This window comes from Populus nigra, chromosome 1, assembly GCF_951802175.1.
Source record: "Populus nigra chromosome 1, ddPopNigr1.1, whole genome shotgun sequence".
NCBI classification, from domain to species: Eukaryota; Viridiplantae; Streptophyta; class Magnoliopsida; order Malpighiales; family Salicaceae; genus Populus; species Populus nigra.
Window position 1 is genome coordinate 40,333,400 of NC_084852.1, and position 23,111 is coordinate 40,356,510.

At 35.4% G+C, this 23,111-nt stretch overlaps 4 protein-coding genes across 4 annotated transcripts; 2 read left to right on the plus strand and 2 right to left on the minus strand.

The window, feature by feature from the left end:
• Nucleotides 1–597: 597 nt before the first annotated feature.
• LOC133686046 (LRR receptor-like serine/threonine-protein kinase RGI5) lies at nt 598–4,813 on the plus strand. The gene is made up of 4 exons (XM_062106947.1): nt 598–1,532; nt 2,354–2,614; nt 2,788–3,660; nt 4,011–4,813. Exons 1-4 carry the CDS (start codon nt 1,100–1,102, stop codon nt 4,490–4,492), a joined length of 2,049 nt encoding a protein of 682 aa, XP_061962931.1. The 5' UTR covers nt 598–1,099; the 3' UTR covers nt 4,493–4,813.
• A 2,137-nt stretch (nt 4,814–6,950) lies between these two features.
• On the minus strand, nt 6,951–9,462 carry LOC133691923 (putative transferase At4g12130, mitochondrial). Its single transcript, XM_062112551.1, has 5 exons — nt 8,963–9,462; nt 8,126–8,379; nt 7,862–7,960; nt 7,526–7,684; nt 6,951–7,446 (listed from the first exon to the last, which is right to left on the minus strand). Exons 1-5 carry the CDS (start codon nt 9,382–9,384, stop codon nt 7,202–7,204), a joined length of 1,179 nt encoding a protein of 392 aa, XP_061968535.1. The 5' UTR covers nt 9,385–9,462; the 3' UTR covers nt 6,951–7,201.
• A 6,183-nt stretch (nt 9,463–15,645) lies between these two features.
• On the plus strand, nt 15,646–16,627 carry LOC133697696 (uncharacterized). Its single transcript, XM_062120433.1, has 2 exons — nt 15,646–15,736; nt 15,849–16,627. The coding sequence occupies exons 1-2, from the start codon at nt 15,677–15,679 to the stop codon at nt 16,440–16,442; spliced, it is 654 nt and encodes a 217-aa protein (XP_061976417.1). The 5' UTR covers nt 15,646–15,676; the 3' UTR covers nt 16,443–16,627.
• A 320-nt stretch (nt 16,628–16,947) lies between these two features.
• Nucleotides 16,948–22,971, minus strand: LOC133697690 (uncharacterized). Its single transcript, XM_062120420.1, has 7 exons — nt 22,605–22,971; nt 21,561–21,620; nt 21,389–21,471; nt 17,975–18,039; nt 17,859–17,892; nt 17,545–17,615; nt 16,948–17,342 (listed from the first exon to the last, which is right to left on the minus strand). Exons 1-7 carry the CDS (start codon nt 22,879–22,881, stop codon nt 17,252–17,254), a joined length of 681 nt encoding a protein of 226 aa, XP_061976404.1. The 5' UTR covers nt 22,882–22,971; the 3' UTR covers nt 16,948–17,251.
• Nucleotides 22,972–23,111: the final 140 nt, after the last annotated feature.

The window sequence follows — 23,111 nt, forward strand, 5'->3', positions numbered from 1 at the left end:
CTCCTTGACAATCCGATGGAGGAAAACAATCGATTGGTTACAGCTATCGTAGATCTTCGTCACACCATCTATCTTCACCCTCTTATCTAGCTGACAATAAATTGGACACATTAGGAAATTGATATATAAAATAAAAAAGAAATGATCAATTAAAATAGCAGCTTAAAGTTTAGTGAAGTAACGTAACGGTTTTGTAATATTTAATTAAATTTCATGTTTTTAAATTATGATTTCAATTAAATATTATTGTTGGTAATGATAATAAAATTTTAATTAATATTATAACTCATAATAACATTTCAATTAAATTTAAGATAAGTTGGTCGATCCATTAATACTAAAAATCAAAAAATAATTATTATGTGAATAATAATTTTTTAAGATTTTAATTGTAATATGTTTTTAAGTTTTAAAAAATATTTTAAAATATTTAATAAATATCATATTTTTTAAAAACTCAATAAATAAAAATGCTATTTGGTCGAATTATTTTTAAAATGATGTTATTGCGCATAAACTCTTAACTTAATTAGATATTTTTTTAAAAAATCTAATAAATTCCAAATGTGAACGTGGGAGTCTTTTAGAAAGTCGTTATCAACTGTACACCTCTCTCTGTCTCTCTTTCCATGTTTTCACTCACTGCTGTCTGAAAGTGCTGTTTGCTCATATATCTTCAATTAACTGCCTCTGCGAAAAATCTGCACCAGCTAGAATTTTGAGAAAGAAAGAGAATTGTGTGTCTGCTATCTCTTTTGCTTTTGGAATTCCAAAACAAGTACAGTAGAATTGTAGAGATACAGTGAGAGGTTTCAAGAAATCACCAAGAGTCCAAGTGAGGGAGATAGAGAGAGAGAGGGGTACAACTTTGAGCCAACAGCATCTACAGCTCTCTCTCTAGCTTGCATTGTCAAACTTGGGAGAGAGATTTGTCATTTGAGAGCATAAAAGAAAAGAATAGAGAAATATATGCGGTCTTGTGCAAAAATTCCAAGAGCTAGAGATAATCTAGTCTAAAACGAACAGATAGGTTTTTCCCCCCCTGCTATTTCTAATTGAAGGAACAAGAACCAGAGAGAGATTTGAAACAGAAGTAAGGATGGGTTCTTTATGTTATTTCTCTTCTCTCATTCTATTTCTTTCACTGTTAACTCCACAACAAATTTCTGGAAACAATACGGAGCTTGAAGCTTTGGTGAAGCTAAAGTTTGCTTTAGACCCAAACAATAAATATTTACAGTCATGGACTAGTGATGGCGACCCCTGCAGTGGCTTATTTGAGGGTGTGGCTTGCAACGAGCATGGCCAAGTGGCTAACATTTCATTGCAGGGGAAGGGACTATCTGGTACAATATCTCCTGCAGTGGCAGAACTGAAGAGCTTGTCCGGTCTGTATTTGCATTATAATTCGTTGTCTGGAGAGATACCAAAGGAGATTGTTAATTTGGTTGGGCTGTCTGATCTTTATCTCAACGTGAATAATCTTTCTGGGAGTATTCCTCCTGAGATTGGCAGCATGGCTTCTCTACAAGGTTAGTTTCTAGTCAATTTTGTTGAAAAAGTTACAGCTTTGTTGAAGAACAAATATTGGGTCTCTATATTTCTCTCTTGGTATTTATGTTGTGTTATTGTGCTTTACATATCCTGTTTCTCTTCTAAAAATTGAGTGAAGGGTAACTCATATGTTGGATGTAGAAGAGATAAAATCTAGTTTTGCTTGCAAAATTATGGCTTCTGCATCCTGGATTAGCGTGACTGGCCGATTGTGTCTTTGTGATCTTTTTTGATGCTGATAAAACGGAGGAAAAGCAAAGAAAGTAAGCGTTCACTTATTCGATCTGTTGATTGAGATGTCAAACAAAAAAACAAAAAACTGAAAGAATTAATGCTACGATTAGGCAAAAAAAATATTGTGTTAGTTAGTTTGGCACCAAAGTCTTATGGAGAGAAGTGATCAGTTAAAAGATCACTCATCTGGTTCATCTTTTATTAAATATGCATCTTGATTTTGACTGTTCTCTTTTGGCAATCAGACATTTATGACCAAAGAATTGAACTTGAGATAGAGAAATTGAAAGCTTTCTTGAACATCTAACAAGATATTCCATTATACACAATTCAGTGGGATTTTCTTAGATGATTGTTTTTTCATGGACCAAGTGAATCGATAAGCTATACTTTTAACTTTTCTTTTCCCACATCTTCTCACCAAACAAACGCGCCACTAGATTCGGCTGTCTATGTTGTATACCTAGTTGTCAAGATCTATGGTGTAGAGCATTCTTAATAGATGGTAATGTTTCAAGCATTTTTGTGTCAATTTTGACTAATCGGGTATTTCTTTGTTTTGTAGTTTTAGAGCTATGTTGTAACCAGCTCGCAGGGTACATACCTACAGAGATGGGGTCCTTGAAGAGGCTAAGCGTTCTAGCATTGCAGTATAACAGACTAGATGGTCAAATACCTGCCAGCTTAGGGACCTTGGGAATGTTGAAAAGGCTTGATGTGAGTTTTAATTACTTGTCTGGGACAATTCCTCAAGGAATAGCTAACATTCCACGTCTGGAAGTGCTGGATGTCCGGAACAATTCTCTTTCTGGAACTGTCCCTTTTGGTAAGCATATTTTGTCTAACCTTAAAAAAACTTCTTGAATTATTTTGTTTCTTCTACGTCTCATCTTCCAAGTGATAGCCAATGGCTTGCTGTATGCATTTTCGTTCCTTGTAGATTTTTGTTATGCATATTGAGCTAGACTGAATTTATGTTTTTGATAATAAAAAATGAAGCTTTGAAGAGATTAAATGGGGGATTTCAGTTTGAGAACAACCAAGGTTTATGTGGAACTGGATTTCATCTATTGAGAGCTTGCAGTGCTTTTGATAATATGAACATCAACCAAGTTGGCTCGTTGGGACCGATCGCTAATAATTCCGCTAAAAAAGTTACCCCCCAGTCTGCAATTCTGCAGGCACATTGCAACCAAACCCATTGTTCAAATTCATCAAAACTTCCACAGGCTGCCATTGTTGCAGGGGTTATTATAGTCACTATCACATTGATGGGTGCTGGATTTCTTATCATTTTCTGCTATCGCCGGAAGAAACAAAAGATTGGGAATACATCTGATTCTTCTGATGGTCGGCTAAGCACTGACCAGGCTAAGGAGTTCCACAGGGCTGGTGCCTCTCCACTTGCAAGTCTTGAGTATTCTAACGGATGGGACCCGTTAGGTGACAGCCGAAATGGCATTGAATTCTCTGTGGAGCATCTAAATAACTTTAGATTCAACCTGGAAGAGATCGAGTCTGCTACCCAGTGCTTTTCTGAGGTGAATGTATTGGGAAAGAGCAGCTTCTCAACTGTCTACAAAGGAGTTCTCAGAGACGGTTCTATTGTAGCTATTAAGAGCATTAACGTAACCAGCTGTAAACCTGAAGAAGCCGAGTTTGTAAAGGGTTTGAACTTGCTAACATCTTTGAGACATGACAACCTCACTCGGCTGCGAGGCTTTTGTTGCTCCAGGGGCAGGGGTGAATGTTTTCTTATCTATGATTTTGCTCCCAAGGGAGATCTGTCAAGATACCTTGATTTAGAAGATGGAAGCAATCAAGTTCTTGACTGGTCTACAAGAGTTTCCATTATCAATGGCATCGCAAAAGGTCAGTTTTATTCTCATTTTCTGCCGCCACAATTTGATTTCTACTGTATTTTGCCTCAAATAAGTCAAAATGTAGGTGGATAGGCTATTGATAATGAGAAGTAGATGAGAAAGTGCAACGAAAAGTTTGGCAATCATGTTTTCATTTCTGACATGTGTAGCTCTTTCATTTATTCATCAATCAAAAGTTTGGTTTTTGCCTCTTCCCATTAATGGTTTGCCTTGAAATATTAGATCAAGGCTTGAGTTTTGCTCAATAATTTCAAATAAAATGCTACATGGGACATAAGATTAAAGTTCCTTTTAACAGTGAGTTTCTGGACACTTACTCTGTCCTTTATTGTCAATTAGGTATTAGATATTTGCACAGCATTGAAGAGGAGAAACCTGCCATAATTCATCGAAGAATATCCGTTGAGAAGGTCCTCCTTGACCAGCAGGTAAATCCATTAATCGCAGACTCCGGCCTTGCTAAGCTTCTAGCAGATGACATTGTCTTCTCAACTATCAAAATCAGTGCTGCCATGGGATACCTGGCTCCAGAATATGTAACCACAGGACTTTTTACCGAGAAGAGTGATATATATTCGTTTGGAGTGATCATCCTCCAAATCCTATCCGGTAAACAGTTGCTGTCCAATTCAATGCGATTGGCAGCTGCATGTTGCAGATACAATGACTTCATTGACACAAGCCTCCGAGGAAACTTCTCTGAGTCTGAGGCAGCTAAGCTGGCAAAAATTGCACTAGCTTGCACTGACGATCTCCCTGACCAAAGACCAACCATGAAGGAAGTGATTCAAGAGCTGAACTTAAGCAATGCTGGTTCTTAACGGCCTTATTTCTCTTCAACCCACAAATTGTTCTATCATGCGACCAAGGAGACCTTACTAAACAGCGCAGCTGCTGTGACTACTGTTGATATCGCACTCTGTCCCTTGGATGGAAACTAATGCTTACCGCAAACAGGAAAAGATGGTTAGTTGGTTGATGAGAGTCGCTCTAAAAATCCCTGTAATCTTAATCCTAATAATTTTTAGCTTTAACTCGTTGATAAGCTGCATGTTATAGTCCCTTGTAAACTACATCTATGGAAAAGAGAATATTTTGTAGTATTATGATTGATTTTGTCTATGAAAACAGTTTTTCGAATAGGATCTTTTCTTTGTCCGTCTGACGCAATTGAGGTGGCTTCATTTTCATTTTATTTTAGGCTCTGGTACTGTTTATCACAGGAAGAAGGAAAACAATCAAATATCTTACTTATCAGGATACTTGTGTTTATTCATTAACCTTGTCGCAAAAAAGTTCTAATCAATCTAGGAAAGATAGACTTCTAGCTCTAGGACCTCTTCGGAAAGTCCTAACTACTAAGGGTTGTAAATCATAGATTCATAAGAAATCATATAAAAAGCGGCTAAACTTCTTCTAGTAACTAACCATTCCCCCCCACCCCCTGCTCTTCATCAATGGAATGCGAGGAAGTGTGTCGAGCTTGGCGCAAATTGACACACCATCCCGAGCTCAAGAGACAGCACTCGGTCATCATCAATTTATGAGCAACCAGTACTTACTCCTCCATTCCAACCCTACTAGCCTTCGTGACTCGCTGTATGTCATTGAGGACTGCGTTTTTCAAAACAATACTGATAAATGCAAATAATCCACCCTTCAAAAATTATATGCTCAGGTTTAGTTCTGTGTCTTCCCTTGCAATAGTTTTCTGTATCCAACCCACTCCGAACAGCGTGACTATCCTAACTATGGTCAAATCTGCGTTTACGGCCAAAGGGTTCTCGCTTGTACCTAAGTGCATAATGATGGTTAGAAGGGAATACAATGCAGCTTTCGGGTGGGGGTATGATCCTTGTAATCACAAATACAAAGTTGAAAGAATAGTGAATCGTTCTGGGGAGATTGAGGTGTTCATCCAAGGACAGGAATTGGAAGCGCATCAAACTAGTCTCTTTCATTCTTCCAGTGCAAACATGTCAAGCTTCGGTTGGAGCTCTTCATTGGATGGGCCAAGCAAAGGAAAGAGACTCAAAAATCTGTCACTCAACCTTTATGACAATACCTTACACGAAATCCAGAGTCCATGCTGCAAGCTCCATTGTAACTGCTACCTGGATGCCTTTGGAGGGTCCCTGCCTGTGGTTTGTGGTAGAGACCCGAATCAAATCGATATGTAGCAGATGAATGATTGTGGAACACAGACTTACTGGATATTAATCATGAGATCAAATATTTCAAGAATACAAGGAAGCACTCGACTTCTATGCCTATTCGGAAAGGGCGAGTTATTATATTCTTGTGATTTACAAAGCGCGGTTCAGGCATATACATACAGGCAGCCATCCTTGGTCTCAAGCAGTTGCTCTTATGAGGAGCCTTGTCACATTATTCTTGTAATTTGTTTGAACAGTTCGTATTATTTACCATTCTCTATTGCAAACGTTGAGGTGACTCGGACAAATGGTAGAGAAGCAAACATAATAGCTATAGGATTCTTTTCTTTTCTTTTTTCCAGTAGGTTTTATTCTTTACATGCCATTCACATTAGTGGTGAATGAGTTCTGGAATAGAACAACGGATATTTTTAGTTATGGTTAATTATTAGTTTAGGATTTATACGACAGTCATACAGTTTCTGTTTCTTTGACAGTGGTGAAATTGTCTTTTCTTACTATTCAAGACCACCTTATCAACGTAATGCTCTTTCGAGTCCTGATAACACTAGTATTGCACTGATGTTGTATTAATGCAGAAATTTTAAAGCACCAAAACACGAAAATATATGACAAATCCTTTGTTGGATAGTTAAAATGGCAAAGATAATCCCCATCAAAAGAAAAGGACTGGCTTAGATAATCACATGAGCATCACAGGATTATATTTATCTTCAAAAGCTTGTGCTTTGAGAGAAGTCCTATTTCAGTGGTGTTACTGTACACATGAAAGCCACGAACACCTAACAAAGCTTATCAGGAAAAAAAAAATTCTAATAAACAACACTAGTGTTCGTTCTCCTTCACGTTAACTAATCAAACCAGTCAGTTTTTCTTTCTTCCCATCTAAGTAACGAATTGATAATGGACCTCTTCTGCGAGATCAAGATCAAAAATTTATTACACTTATCAGAACAGGGGAAAATTTAATAACAATCAACCATGCATATGACATGGGAAAACGGGTAGAAGACAATCAATATAGCATAAAACATTTAAATTCCGTCACACACCAGCAAATCAACAGTTAGAAAGAATTGCATGAACGTTAGGGCAACACCAGTTTTGAAATTGACTTTTGTCGTATTAATGCATGCAGTTAGATCAGTACATACGAGTTTAACACCCTCTTTTTATTAACTCCTCTTGAAAAAAAGAAAGAAATATACAATTACATTTCCTCCTCAAAAAAAATTGATAAAAAGATCCAAATTTTTAACCTGTAGAATACCTGCGCTACCAGAAAGGAGGCTAACAGGTGCAGGATTTTTCTCATGTCCAGAAAGATGAACCTTATCCTTCGTAGCTAATACTCTAAGCCACTGCACTGTGCTGTTGATGTTCTGAAAACCATTCGGCAGGCCACCATTTTGGTCTAATGGCCTCAACCTTTATGTCCTCCTGCCCTTGTATGGTCAACGAACCTGACCCTTTAAAGGCTTCTTTTAACCGCAAAACACCCAGCCCTCTACAGCCAAGTGCAGTCGTCACATACCCAATTTTCTTGCCAGATGCTGTGTTGATGACTTCTGAACCTGGACCAACTTTCTGCTCCACTTCTAAAATACAAAACAAAAATTGCTCAGGATGTATACATAAAAATTGGATGCTAAAAAATCCAAATGGAACAAAGAACACCTTTTCCACTATCATCAAGAAACGCTAAAGAAAGCAATCGTTTGCGAATGACCCCTCTGTGGTGTGTTCGAGCTATAAACTCTTGGCCCACATAGCATCCTTTGTCAAAGCTTATTGCATTTAAACCCTCCAGATTGTATTCAAGAGGAATAGCTTCACCTAAACAGCCCAAATATATTAAGCTCAGGTGATAGGTCAGACTAGAGAGAAAGATTATGGCGCAAAGGAGAGCAATTTGAGGATATACTCAGAAGATAATAATGCCAGTATGCCACCAATATTGTTGGACATTCAAAGAGTAGAAGAGATTCCTCAAAAGTGAAGAGAAGGACGAACCTATGGGGATCTCAGTTGAGCCTTCTGCAATTCCATTCTCAATTCTCCATAATAGGTAATTCAGTTCATTTGTTTCTTTGTCAGATTCTACCAAAGGTGCTGTAACATCCAAAAATAGCATGAAAAAAGACGAATTAAAACTAAATAAACAACTACTGATTTAATCAGTCAGAAAGTTTAATGCATAATGAGCTCTTCAGCCTCATAACCTATGTGCTCTTGTATATTAACATCAAGCAACCAATGAAGGCTCAGGAAACTCACGAGTCTCTTTAGATGGAAAGACCCCCCTCAAACCAAGACAATCTACTCTGGGGTCCTTAAACCATTGCCATCCAACATCATTCCCATGTGAAGATGACATGGCAGAATGATCAACACCAGGGCTTGAGCCAACACTAGCTGCCTCTGGCTCTTCTTCACCTTTTGATTTTTCAGCAAGGTTCCCACCAAACCGTTGCCAGCAAGAGAAGTCTTCTGCCACGTTATCAATTTCAACCTTTGACCTCAACCGGTATCTGCAGAGCAGAAAGAAAGTAAACAGGACTGCACCAATAACTAAAATTAAGAGGATTGAATAAGCAACCACCACAAGTTATAATTTTTTAAACAGTCTAATTGCTTTTGCTCTACACCATAATGAGATCTACCAATGCAGATGTACGAACTCACTCACGCACTTTAGTTACTAGCAGACCACATTCACCAAGTTTTCCAAGCAAACCCCAACCCCCCCCCCCCCCCCCCCCCACTAAATTGATAACTACTCAAACTAATTGCAACCAAGAATGACTATGAACATTAAAACAACTACACAAAAATATATCCCCTCAACATCCAACAACACTACTCCTAAACCAAGCCAGCATGCCCTACCCCTTCAGTCCATCTCCTACTTAGCAGGTTAAAATTTTAGAATTTCGAAAGTTATACCTATTCTTAATCGAATTAACTATTCCATTTGATCAAATTTTCTTTCTTTTCATTAGCTAAAAAAAAGGAAAAATCAATTGAAATATTATCTAACAAGAATCAAAGTTTCCCTAAAAACTCAAAAATATTTGGCATCGAAGAACCAATTAAGAGAAACGAATCACTTACCTTTTAAAAGTAAGCAATAACTCATCAAGAACCGAGCTATCCACATCAGCAAACAACTCCAAATCCCCACCCGAATCCAACCCAGGACCCGACCCGGACCCATCAAGCTTCTCCTCACCCAGAGGCTTTCTATACAAAAACAAATCATACAAGAACCTCCCTTGTGGAGTCAAAAACGCAGCGTACATAGGAGGAACATAGACAGAAGGCAAATTTGGAGTGGGTACGTACGATGTTGTCCCGCTTGGGAGTTCACTGAATTTTTTAACATCGTTTGTCAATAAACCTTGTAAGAATTTGATTGTGTCTGGACCGCTGAACCGAATTACGGACCGGGATTTTAAGAGGGAGACAAGAGGACCTGTGCTTGTGTTGTTTAAGGTGTGGTAGTTTTTGGGGAAGATTGTTTTGAAAAGATGCATTTTTTGGTGGTGTTTCTGGGTTCTGTTTTGGGTTTCAAGGCTTTTTGGAGGCGGTGAAGATGGGGTTTAAGTGAGTTGTGCTTGCGACACGTGGATTGTGATAGTATTTGAAATTTTGATTGTAATTTTTTTTCTAAATATTTTTACTTAAATATATTTTAATTTTTTTTTTAATATTAGTACATGAATTATCCAAAATAATAATAATTTAAAATAAAAAATTTAAAAAATTTGTTTTTTAAAATAGAGAGAGAGAGAGAGAGAGAGAGAGAGGGAAACTATCAATAAAATTCTGAAGAACAAGTTTCATTTTTAAGAATAATTTCTTCATTTTCTATGGCTTAAGAATTGCTAATGTAATGAAATCGGCTAAGGAAAAAAAGTGGTCGTCAAGGTTTGGAGGGCAAAAAGTCTGTAATGGATGATGCACAGTGCCTGGGGGCTGGGGCCTGAGGTAACCCAAAAATTTACAGGTATTTTAAGATATTTAAGAATATGATAAAAAATTATTTTTTAAAATATTTTTTATTTGAAAATATATTAAAATAATATTTTTTTAAAATTTATTTTTAATATTAATTCATAAAAAATATAATAATAAAAAAAATTAATTTTAATAAAAAATAGATTGAAAACTCAAAACCAAACAAATGCAAATTAGGCTGAGGTCAATTGACTGGCAAACACTGGTGAAAGTCTTGGACTAGTCTGCAAACAGATCTTGTAATAAGGCCAGATATCATAACGGACCCAACCCAATACTAGTTAACATCTTTGTTAAACTGTAGTTTACTTCCAGCTTTTAATTATTTATTAGAGTATTAGATTGCTGTAGTAATAAGTTTTTAAAGTGTTTTTTATTTAAAAATATTTTAAAATAATATTTTAAAAAAAGAAATTAATTTTTTTTGTTTTAATTTTTTTTATATTTTTAAATCTTTTTAATATATTAATATTATTGGTCTATGTTGTTGTTATTACCATAATTATTATTTAGTAGGAAAACCCAAATAATTAATTAATTGAGGTGGTCACATGGCATTTCTTCTCGAGCGATTTAAATCAATTACGTAAGATACTGGTGTTTAAACAAACTGGGTCTTGACCCATGGAAGGTAGGAAGCGGGCACAGCCATCCTTGACATTCATTAATTTCTCTTATTTCCTTGGTAATTAAATCCATAACAAACCGATATTTTATTATTCAAATCGGAGTAACATCATCACCATACATAACTTATAATATCGGCCTGATATTTTGTTCTGAACATGTTTTTTTTTATCTGGTCTTTAGCATATTGGCTATAGGCTAGTCACCCATTTCACTGATTCGCATGCGCATCAGCTACCAACACATGAAAACCCTATGCATGGTGGTTTTGGCTTCTAATATTGAGCTCCTCCATTACTTTTCAATGGACTTGAGCTGAGCAGTTGTTTCTTCTTTGATTCCCTCGCAAGGAAGCCGCAAGAAGGGATACACATGGAAGATTGGATTGCCATCGCACGTCAAAACACGAGTAATCTCTTCCATGAGTTATATCCAATATCAAGTTTAGGACGTTTAATTTCACTCTATAAGAAAGAGTGAAAAGATTATATATAGAAGTGGGTTAACCTAATTTAACCAAGTTATTGTTGGACGTCAACTTCATGCCCGTCAAATCTGAGAAGTAAGAGTGAAAGTATCTTGCATGCAACTTGACGTAGCAAAAGTCATGAAAGTGAGGAGAGTCTGATCATACGACTACATCAGCAATATTTCTTCCATTTTGTTCGTGCTTAATAAACAGTTGTTTTACTTGGAGAAAGTCAGAGCTGGAAATGTCTTTTTGATTTTGATGAAATATGAGATAGCACGATGGTTTATTAAGCTTGGTCTGGCGGCTTCAAGCATGGTGGGATTTTCATCTCAAAACGACGTTGTTAGAGGGAGTTGCTTTCAGATTTTGACAACAGATGACTTGCATTTACCATCCTTCTAGGAGAGGTGGAAAACTACAGGGATATGCATTGTTTTCATTGTGCTTTAACTGGTTGAACTGTTACGAGCGACCGACTTTCATATTATTTTTTTTTACAAAATCCTTTTCGACTTTCGTTATTCCATATTTATCATCCGTACTGTACATTATAGATAATATGATTCTACTAATCAAGCAGTTGATGCTACATTAGGCATGCATTGGTATTTGTTTTGCCTTGCTCAGTAGGATCTTTTTCTGAAACAACAATTCTCTCTGATAGAAGGAGAAAAACCAAAGATGATAAGGGTTGATAGTGACAAGAATCAGAGTAGACTGTGCCCAGAAGCAGGGAAAGTAAAGATTGTCTGTTCTTGGGCTTCGACCTAAAAATTAATAAAACAAAGAATCCCTCAATCTCTCAACTCTTGATACGAGTTGAATTTAGAACCCTTTACATATACATATTTAGGAGAGTATATATATTCCATTTATTTGAAAAGTATATTTCAAGATTAATTATTAATACATCGAAGACTAGAGTTTAATTATGTATTGAATATATATACTGATAAATTAGGAGAGTTAACTTCTTATATTCTTATATTTTAAGGTTATATAATATTCTTACATGTTTAATTACAGCCAATGCTCTTTAAATATAAGCATACTTTTCAATAGATATTCTACTAAAATTCCATCAAAACTAATGAATTTTCACTTAGGCTTTTTTTCTTTTCTTTTGGAAAAATTACCCTTTGAGGATATACACATTCACAGCACATTTTTTAAGATATTTATCGAGTAAGAAATAATTATTTATTGAAAATATTTTTAAAATCTTAACAAATAAAACCCATTTAACTCCAAAAGGTCAAGAAATTAATTATTTACTTGGTAAAGACAAAAACATACAAACGTTTAATAAATGAAACTGAGTGAAAAGGTTAACTAATTCAATATTTCCTTCGTAAAGAAAAATATACCAAAACGTTAAAAATGATCTATTCTAACATAATTTTCTTGTGAATAGTTTGATTAAAATGTTTTACATGTGCAATTCATATGTCAAAATTAGTTAGTTTAAATGGAAAAATCTAAAAGAAACTCGTATTAATTAGAAATCATTGTTATTTTTAGAAACATATTATATATAATTAGATATATACAAGTAAATTCAAGACTGATGGTGCATAAAAACCAATATTTTTTTAAAAGAAAATTCTAGCCGTTTGACTAGTACCGGATGGCCTCTCCCTTACCCAATCTCAACTCATCTAAGTTTGTCCATTATTGTCTCAGGCATATCTCTATGCATTTTATTTTATTTTTAGTTCCAGGAGCTGCACGCACACGGATTTTTTAATACTCTATTAAGATTGGTGTTAATTTGAATTTTTGAGACTAATAAATATATTTTTTTATAAAAAAAATAATTTTTCTTATAAATATACTTATCAGTTGACATGTATACTGAATTAACCCGAATGAAAATTCTATATAGACAAATCACTTGTATCTATAAAAAGACACTCGTGATAGTTATGTAAGTAACTCTTAAATTTAAAATCACTAAGTTATATTATATGGAAAATATCATGTTTTGATCTTGACTGCGTATTGCCCTAATAAGGGTAATGAACAAGCAAACATTGGTTATAACACGAGTTATATGAAAATATTTGAGTGATTAAGAAAGGATTCATCACTTTAGATGAATTAAAAAAGTGTTTCACCGGTTCTTAAATAGTATTGATTGTGATGTTCTTGTGTAAGGTAAAATATGATTTAAAAAGAGTTCTAAAGTTTATTTAAGAAATCAATCATTTAGATGTTGAGAATAAGCATGATTTGATAGAGTAAACATACTTTATACTATAATATATAAATTAAAACATTCATGATGAATAGATAATAATTACTTCGCAAAACTATTTATTAAAAGATTACATCAAACTACTTATAATTTTTTAAATATTTGAAGGATTATGATGTGCTACTAAATGATATAATTGATTTTTAAATATAAATTAATTAATTATTATATTATAATAAAATAAAATTTTTATTTTATTTAATATTATTAGTTTAGAATCATGACGTATTATACATCTAACGAGTCAAGTACATTATTAAAATCATTGTTGAGGCAAACTTTTCTAGCAAAACAAAGAGCGGCTAAGAAGAAATTATGTACGAGTTACCAGTGTCCAAAGGACCAAATCAGTTCAACGAGAATGGGTCATATATGACGTGGCAACCGAACCGACCAACCAGCGTTAGGATTCAAGAAATGTCGAGGTCAGCATCATTGGCGGCTAATACTAGTAAAAGAAATTTGTTTTGACTTTTAGAAATCGTAGTCTTTGGGATTAGTTTACAGTTTACACGGGCACGGTGACCCAAGAACACACCTCCTTTTCGACTTCCAGCCGTCTTCGGCCTCACTTCTTCTCTCTTGTCCTCAATAAATGATAACCCCCTCTCCTCTCCTCTCCTCTCCTCCCCCGCCAGAAACTGACAGAGAAACAAGTAAGTATCCATCTCCAGTAGCCGTACGTATATCTCCTTTTCAGGTCGAAAGAAACGTTTCCGAATTCGTGTCATTCGTCCAAGCTTGATTTATCGATCCATTGACCATGAGTTATAGTTGAGCTTTCATGGGTCTGGAATTGACCTCGTGCGAAAAGAAAATATAACGATGACAGCTGATCTCCTGTTGTAAGTCTATATCCACATTGATGCTCCGCATCAGCCAAGTAATGTACACAGTAACACAGTTGACCAATATTTCGTCTGGTAATAGCATACAACATCAATTTGCCGACGCACTAGAGTTCTAGATCATTGCATCACCGGACAGTAGATCACTGCACTGTTTGAGACTTGGAAGAGTCATCTGATGCATGTGAATTCAGTTTCTGTGGGCAGGATAGCATGACCATATGAATTATGATGGTAAAGTTCGGAATCACGAAGAGGTTGCACGGTGTAAAAAAAAAACCCATTCTTGCATGATTAATTTCAATCTCAAGCAGAAAACTAGGATCACATGCAGAGAAAGAATGGCGACAACGAAATCCCATGGTTGAAAAAGAAATCTTATTGATATGGAGGTGGAGAAATAAACTCAAATTAAGTATCCAATGATATGAATTCAGGTGCTAAAATTAAGAAAATGTAACCTAGATAATCCAATGGCTACCAGCTGTTGAATTAATGTCTTTTGCGCGTAACGTTGTAGATACACACGAGACGAGACGATCTTTATCTAACAAGATCACCAAACACAAGTAATTGTATTCTCGAGGAAAAGGGAGAAGATAATAGCATTTCTTGATGATATTGATAGCCAACTAAAATATACTAACCGTGTTACTTCTGAGTAAAAAAAGGTGGGGTATAATGTACATTTCGAAATATTTTTTAGTTTTACATTTTTCTTTCTTTACTATTTTTTTAAAAAAAATATTTTTTTTTATTTTTTTTATTTTAAATATTTATTACTCTACACTTGATCTATTTATATTTTTTTTTCTTATCTTTATTCTTTTGTAAATTTTTTAATTTTTTTTCTTTATATTTTTTTTAAAAAAATTGTTATACAACGACTAAGAAAATGTTATTTTATTATAACATTATTTTATTTTTTTATTATATTAAAAAGTAGCTTGAGATCTTAAATGTTTTTATTAATGTATATGATTTTTATTATATTTTATTATATGTAAATATTGACTTTTTTATTCATGTTTATTTTTTTCACTCGATGTCAGATTAAAAACGCGTTAATAACACCTACACATTAATTCTTTTGGGTTAGAAAAAAAGTTACTCAACGAGACAAGTTGAATAAACACGTTAACATTTTGTTTTTTATATTTATTGACACATATGTTTCTCAATATATTTAATTAAATGCATATGTATATTTTTTTATATTAAAAAAATATTTAAAACTCATATATTTATTTATTTATTATCAAAAAAATTATTCGACTTTCAATTCCAATTCCAATTCCAATCCCAATCCATCACAGGTTAGATTTGCATGGTTTAGTGTGTATTTATTATTACGATGAAAAGAGCTCTTCAAAAAAAAATTAAAAATATATAGAATAATTTTTTAAAAAAATTATCTAAAAAACAATTGAGCCTCGTCGCAAAACATCATCTTAATGTCAACGGTCAAATAAAAAACCTACTCGGTCAAATAAAAAACTTACTTCGTAGAACCCTTCCTGTCTCAAATAAAAAGCCAACCCTAGACATCAACTTCTTGTATTGTCAACTACAAAGCAAAACACAACTTGAACAAAGAATACGAAATGAAGCTAGTCTGGTCACCTGAAACAGCCTCCAAGGCCTACATCGATACTGTCAAATCTGTATGAAAACAAACTTTTCTTTATTATTTTACACAGTTTATTGCTATCCATATATTCTGCTTGTTCATGATTTGATTAAAATATTCGTGAGTTATAATTAATTTGTTTGCAGTGTGAGGTTCATCAAGAATCCAGTGTCGCTGAGCTTATTTCAGCCATGGCTGCAGGATGGAACGCCAAACTTATACTAGAAACATGGTCACAAGGTGGAATTCTTGCCACGAGTATTGGTCTAGCCATAGCTAGCCGCCACACGGATGGAAGACACGTTTGTATTGTGCCTGATGAACTATCAAGATCGCAATATGAGGAAGCCGTGGGAGAGGCTGGGATATCCCCAGAAATTATTATTGGGGAGGCAGAAGAGGTTATGGAGGGGCTGGTAGGCATAGATTTTATGGTGGTGGATTCACGGCAAAGGGATTTCGCTGGAGTATTGAGGGTGGCAAAGCTGAGCAGCCGGGGTGCAGTTTTGGTGTGCAAGAATGCTAGTTCAAGGAACGAGTCAAGTTTTAGATGGAGAAGTGTTGTTGATGATGGATCGCGACGACTTGTGCGTTCTGTATTTCTTCCTGTAGGGAAGGGTCTGGATATTGCACACGTAGCCACCAGTGGGGGAAGTTCTAGTAATTCAGGCAAGGGTGAAAGCCGATGGATCAAGCATGTCGATAGACAATCAGGGGAGGAGTATGTCATCCGAAAGTGATCTCCCATGGACATGACTTTGATGTTCTTCAGTTTTATGAATAGAAATTTCGCCTTTTCTCGCCTCTTTCCTCTTCTTTAGCAGACAATGACTTGTACAGAAAAAACTTTAAAAGAGAGTGAGAGAGGGAACGAGAATTTAGATGGTGTATTATTTTTTTAATATTGTTTTGTTGTTTCTTTTCACCCTCTTCCTTTATAACCCCACCGCTAAACAGTACAGGGATTTTCTGATGAAAAATATACGGGAACTTCCAGATAGCCAAATCAACTGTCGTTTTGAATCGCAAGAATTTTGAGGCCAAACAGGCAGGCACATGCTTACGAGCTTTCTGAAAGAACGTAGTATAAAGAGTGGGGAAATAAATTTGCTTAGCTTTTTTTCTTCCCAGGCAGTAACCGTGCTATGAGAACTTAATTGCGCGTTGTGAAATATCTAGAAGCGATATGGACAAGTTGATCCACACTTATGGTGGTGCAACTTCGACAAAAGTTAGATCTTAAGCTGTAAAAAGTTCACTATCTATTCAATCAATAGCCTTCAATGACTGGTCATACGCAGCATCAAATACTTTCCGGCAGCCTCTATTTCTGGAGGACTTCTGGGGTGTAATTTGATCCATCTTTACTTGTCAACTGGATTTGCATCATGAAACTGAACAGTCGATGCTTTACATATTTCCTAAATGGAACATGTTTACAAGGAGAAAAAACAATTCATGTAACCACTCAAAAAATTGATAATACTAAACTCTGGCTGGACTTCAATTCACAAATTGCTCCAAGATTGATAGGTTTACTAATAACAATCTAGTCCCAACTGTCCTGACTTCTTCTAAAAGCCTTCTTGTCTGAAAGGGCTTTCTTACTTCTCAGTCGCTTCTGCTCCCCGATAGAAGCCCTGTTAAACATGGAAATTTTAGCAAGAGTCAATCCTGAAACCTTCACAATCTAATCATGCTGACTCAGATTAGATAACGAGAGAAGCATAGGGAAATCCAGATATTTCTTGGAAACTACAGGGGTTCTAAAATAAACAAGGAAAGTAGGCACGGCGCAAAAGGAGATGCAATTGGAAAATACAGATGGTCAGTAACACTTACAGCTTGGCAATCTTCTTCTTTTGCTCTTCCGAAGGAGGTGGTGGAACATAAGAAGCCGCATCAATGACTGCCTGTTAGCTCAGCAAAACAGAAACAACTAAGAAATATAGTAGACAATGTAATGAACCCTCAAGCAAGGAAATTTTAACAGCATTTGACATAGTTATATAGCATAGGTCATCTGCAAATGAGTTCAGAATTGAAGAAACAGAAGGCAAGCTCATTTCATTTATGTGCCAGACACCGTTTGGTCTACTATCTCAAGAATTGTGTGTATAATAGAAAGCAATGAACTATCACATAATCTTTGGTACCTGTAGTTTTTCTAAAGCATCGTCAATGTTACCCCTGAGGAAAGAATCAAAGCAATTGTTCAGCAGCAAATAGGCAAAAGGGGTAGCAGAATAGAAAAAAAGGAGCAGAAACTAACGTCTGTGTTCTAGTCTTTGTTGAAGATATCACAATCTCACCATCCTTGTTAATGCGATTCTTTTCCTGTTCACAGAGAGAAAAGCAGATTGAGAAAAGACTGCATGACTATTGTTAGGGTATTTTTATAATTGCTTACATACTCTATATATGTGTGTGCGTGCGGTGTGGGTCTAGCAGTGTTAAACACACAACACTTCTCTTCTTTTATTGTCTCTTTTCTCTTTTCTTCTCTTCATCATTTCTGCTTCTTCTTTCTCTATACTAGTGGCATAATCATTTAGGGCATCCTTCTTTTGAAGCCTTAAATAGCATTTTTTTCAACTCTGTCCAAACAGTGTAATATGAAAAACTTATTATGTGATGCATGTGAATTTGCAAAGCACACACGTGCTACTTATTCACTTATTAATAAGAGAAGCATTGCATCTTTTGTAACTATTCATTCTAATGTTTGGGGTCCTAGTTAAATTGTTTTCTCGTTTGATTTTCCATGGTTTGTCAACTTCATTTATTGTTACAGTCTCACCACTTGGGTTTACTTGATCCATAATAAAAAAAAAATTGGGTGGAGTACTCATGTTTCCAAAAAAATTATAAGATAGTGTGCACACAATTCAATACTAAAGTACAAGTTTTAAGAAGTGATTATGGTACAAAATATATAGATAAAACCTTTCAAAGTTATTTTGCTGACCATGGTATTGTTCACCAAACAAGTTGTGTAAATACACCAAATCAGAATGGTGTAGCTAAACAGAAGAATTGACATCTTCTAGAAGTTGCAAGATCTCTTATGTTTACGATGAATGTTCCAAAATCCTATTGGGATGATTTAGTCCTTACAGTAGCATTGCCTTATCAACTGAATACCCTTGAGAGTTCTGGATTTTAAATCACCTGTAGAACTTCTACAAGGAGTTTGCTCCTTTATAGTTCCTCCTAAAGTGTTTGGTTGTGTATGTTTTATTCGAGATCATTGACAAACAATTGAAAATTTTGATCCTGGAGTCTAAAATGTGTATTTATGAGGTACTCTGCCACTCAAAAAAGTTACAAATGTTATCATCCTCCTAGTAGAAAAACATTTGCTAGTATGAATGTGATATTTAAATGAAAGTGAGACCTATTTCACTAAGTCATCTGTTCAAGGGGGGAGTAATATAAGTGGTATGAAGGAAGATCTGACTTTGTCCTTATCTCTTTTATGGACTTCTAAACTTGATTCAGAAGATGGAAGTGGTGGGAGAAAGAAAAAGATAACTCTATGGATGAGGAGAAAGGTGGGGACTACTAGTAAGGAAGGAGAAAAAATATATATAATAGATCAAAAGATGGGGAGAAGAAGATCTTGACTTGCTCTCAGACGAAGCCAATAGATAAAGCTATTTTGTGTACTCTACAAGCCAAGAGCCAACCTTTGATTCAATGTCATAATCTTCTTGTTCTGGTATGTTATCCCTATTCTTGAGTCCCATGTTCCTAGTTTGGATGCTAATGATCTTCCTATAACTCTTAGGAAAGGAGTTTGAAATTGTACAATGTAACCTATATTTAATTTTATTTCTTATGACTCTTTATCTCTTTTGTATAGAGCCTTTGTATCTTCTATATTAGTTCCACGTGATTGGAAAGAAGCTTTAAATGATGCAAATTGGAAATTTGCTATGATGGAGGAAATAAATGTGTTGGTAAAGAATGACACATGGAAGCTTACCACTCTTCGTGCTGGGAAGAAAATAATGGGATGAAAGTGGGTCTTTGTTGTTAAACAAAAACCTGATGGAGCTATTAAAAGGTTTAAAGCAAGACTAGTGGTAAAATGCTTCACTCAAACCTTTGACATTGATTATCAAGAAACATTTGCTCTGATAGCAAAAATAAACTTTATATAGGTTCTTTTATCTTGTGTTGTAAATTTGGGATGGGATTTACAACAGTTAGACGTAAAAAATGCATTTTTACATTAAGATTTGGAAGAAGAAGTTTGCATGGAGATACACTTGGTTTCACTTGCAAAAGGATAGGGAAAAGTTTGTAAATTGAAGAAAGCCTAGCATGAGCTGAAACAACATTAACGAACATGGTTTAATAAATTTAGCAAAGTTGTTGTCAATTTTAGGTACAAACAAGGTAATATCGAAGATATTGTAGTGATAAGAAATGATTATAAAGAAACCACCTTATTAAAGAATTATCTTGCCTAAAGGTTTGAGATCAAGGATTTGGGCAAATTAAAATGCTTATTAGGTATTGAGGTTGCTCGATCAAATAAAAGCATCTTCATTTCTCAAAGAAAATACATCCTTGATTTACTTGCAGAGACCAAAATGTTGGGATGCAGACTTAATGATTCTCCTATGAAAACCAACCGTCACCACAAAGGTTGTGTAGGTGAGTTAGTGGACAAAAGGAGATATTAAAGATTAGTTGGGAGGATTCATCTCTCTTATATTGGTCCAAACATGGCCTATTCAGTCAATGTGGTTAGTCAATTTATGCATGATCATCACTATTTCATCTAAATGTTGTTTATCGCATTCTTAGATATTTGAAGTCAGCTCCCGAAAAGAAACTGAAAGTCTTCAAATGCTGACTAGGTTGGATCTCTAGATGATAGAAGATCTACATACACTTTTATTAGTGGTAATCTAATTTCATGGAGAAGCAAGAAACAAATAGTGGTGGTAAGGTCTAAGGTCTAATACAGAAGCTGAATATCGGGCTATGACACATGAAGTTTGTGAACTTTGGGGGGGGGGGGGTCCAGTTTTACAGTTCAACATGATAGAACAAAAAATATTGAAATTGATAGACACTTTATCAAGAAAAAAAATAAATGATGGGATAATTTGTATATCTTTTGTAAATTCTGAAAATCAATTAGCTGATATTTTTACTAAAGATCTTAATAGTAGGGTATTTCACTCAATTTCCTGCAACATAAGCATCACAAACATTTATGCACTATCTTGAGCGGGAATATTGATAGGGTGTTTTTGTAATTGCTTACATACTCTATATGTGTGTGTATGGTGTGGGTCTAGCAGTGTTAGACAGCACTTCTCTCACTTTCATATCTTTTTCCTCTTATTTCATTTCTTCTTCTGTCCATCCTTTCTTCTTCTTTCTTTCTCTATTTTTCAGTTATTTCAGTCTAGGAAAACCATCGGACCAAGACAACAAGGACAAGCATTGATGATTTAATCCCTTCTCTTGTTGATATAATAGAAGACACAGTTCAGTTTCCAAAAGAAAGGATATATCTAATTTTAATTCCTCCCACATCTGCCATGAGAGGGGGGGTGTATTAATGTGGTCTTATGTACCACTACCGATCCTCAGATCAAGAACACTATCTTGCTACTGTCTGACCACAAAAGTGGAACTAGACTTTGTTGAGTTAGTGACATACCATTTGCATGATCCTCTCTCTGATCCTGTCACTTAGCCAATATGCTTTTTTGACATTGAAGCGCATGTCCACCTTGGTGTTAACTGTAAATACAGTTACGAAACCATAGGATTAGGGATCATAAGACACCCAGGATTAGGGATCATAGGACATCAGAAGGAAGAGAATAGACCTTTGTTTACATTCTGACCGCCAGGCCCACCGCTTCTTGCAAAACTCACAGTAACATGCCCTGCAAAGACATAGATTGAACCAAAAATTACTTGTAGCCCAAAGAACAAGAATTTATAATAAAGAATGGGCTAAGCAGTTTCTTAATCATAGGACAGGTTATACCGGGCATGTGTAATTTTCAAAATAAATTCCCAAAAAACAGCTGACAACCATGAACAAAATAAGCCAACAAGAATATTTAACAACCCAAGAAGGGGATAGTAGTTGACCCTCTTACTCTATGTTTCCATTTTTCAGTTGTGAGAAGAAAACAGAACCTGCTCTAACACAAAGCAGGCCTATGAAAAGCGACAGAATCAGCATCAAGCCAATGTGGGATCCAAGAATGCCAGACTCTCATCCAAGATTAATGGATGATCAATAGTCTGGCTGGTAAGCACTTAGATACAGGGTTGTCCAGTAAGCAAATACTATGTATGCATGCTAATCAACCAAACCGTACGTATGCTCTTTATAAGTTCCAGAGACACTTTTCAAACTAAATCTTTAGTCAGGCAATGAAATTCTGCTGCAACGACCTCTCATGACAATTTTGCATGGCTTAATCTTCGGCAAAGCCAAAAGCAGGATCGATTATTAGCATGGCACAATAACCAGTTCTCACATTGCTGCATCTAAAGCACCGGGTAACACAAGGATTTATAGAGCCCGTAAAGTCAAAAACAGCAAAAAGAAAGGGAAAAAATCCCATAATAACTTTTATAACAATTTCTAGCCACTGTAGCTGATAAATTTCATCCAGTTATTTTCAACAATAATTAAGATTTAGATTGCTGGATTAAGGTCATCTTAAGTTCTACTTGGTTAGGGGAAAAAAATCAACTTGATATTTAGATTAATTGAGTTAGATATCATATATTTTCCTTTCTTTTCTTCATTTTTTTCATTGCAGTCAAAAACCAGACTGCAAATATCGGGATTCAATTCCTTCTCCACATTTCCTTCTAATGGGCAAGAAATAAAGCCAAGTATTTTTAAATACCGCGTGTGATTTTTGGAGTCGGCTCGTTTCCAACGGCGCTGGCTCGCTCCTCCGCTTCTTGCAGTAACTGATGAACCTGAGACAACCGAGCGGATACCTTCTTATCATCGGAAGCCGCACATTTAATCCGGCAGAAGCTGATTTGGCGATTTGGTACTTCAAGGCTCGCCCAGTGTAAATTACTTAATGTTCTAGTCACAGACAATGGTGGTATTAGTCGATGATTGAGGAAGACTTGCTTGAGAATCATGTTGGTTGTGGTTCTGATAACCGCCATTTTTGTGGCTTGTTTACCTCTGCTTTTATTTTATTTTTATTTTTTTAAGCAGAGTGAAACCTAAGTACAGTTACAAGTGAGATTTGTTGCTCTGTTTTCCGCCCAGTGGTTCATGGTTTTTTAACCAATGCCAATGAATCAATGATGCCGCCCAGATTGGCAAAAGGCCTCTCTTCAAAAAAAAAAAAAAAAATTAAAACATTTTGAGAATTGAGATAGAGAAGTATTTG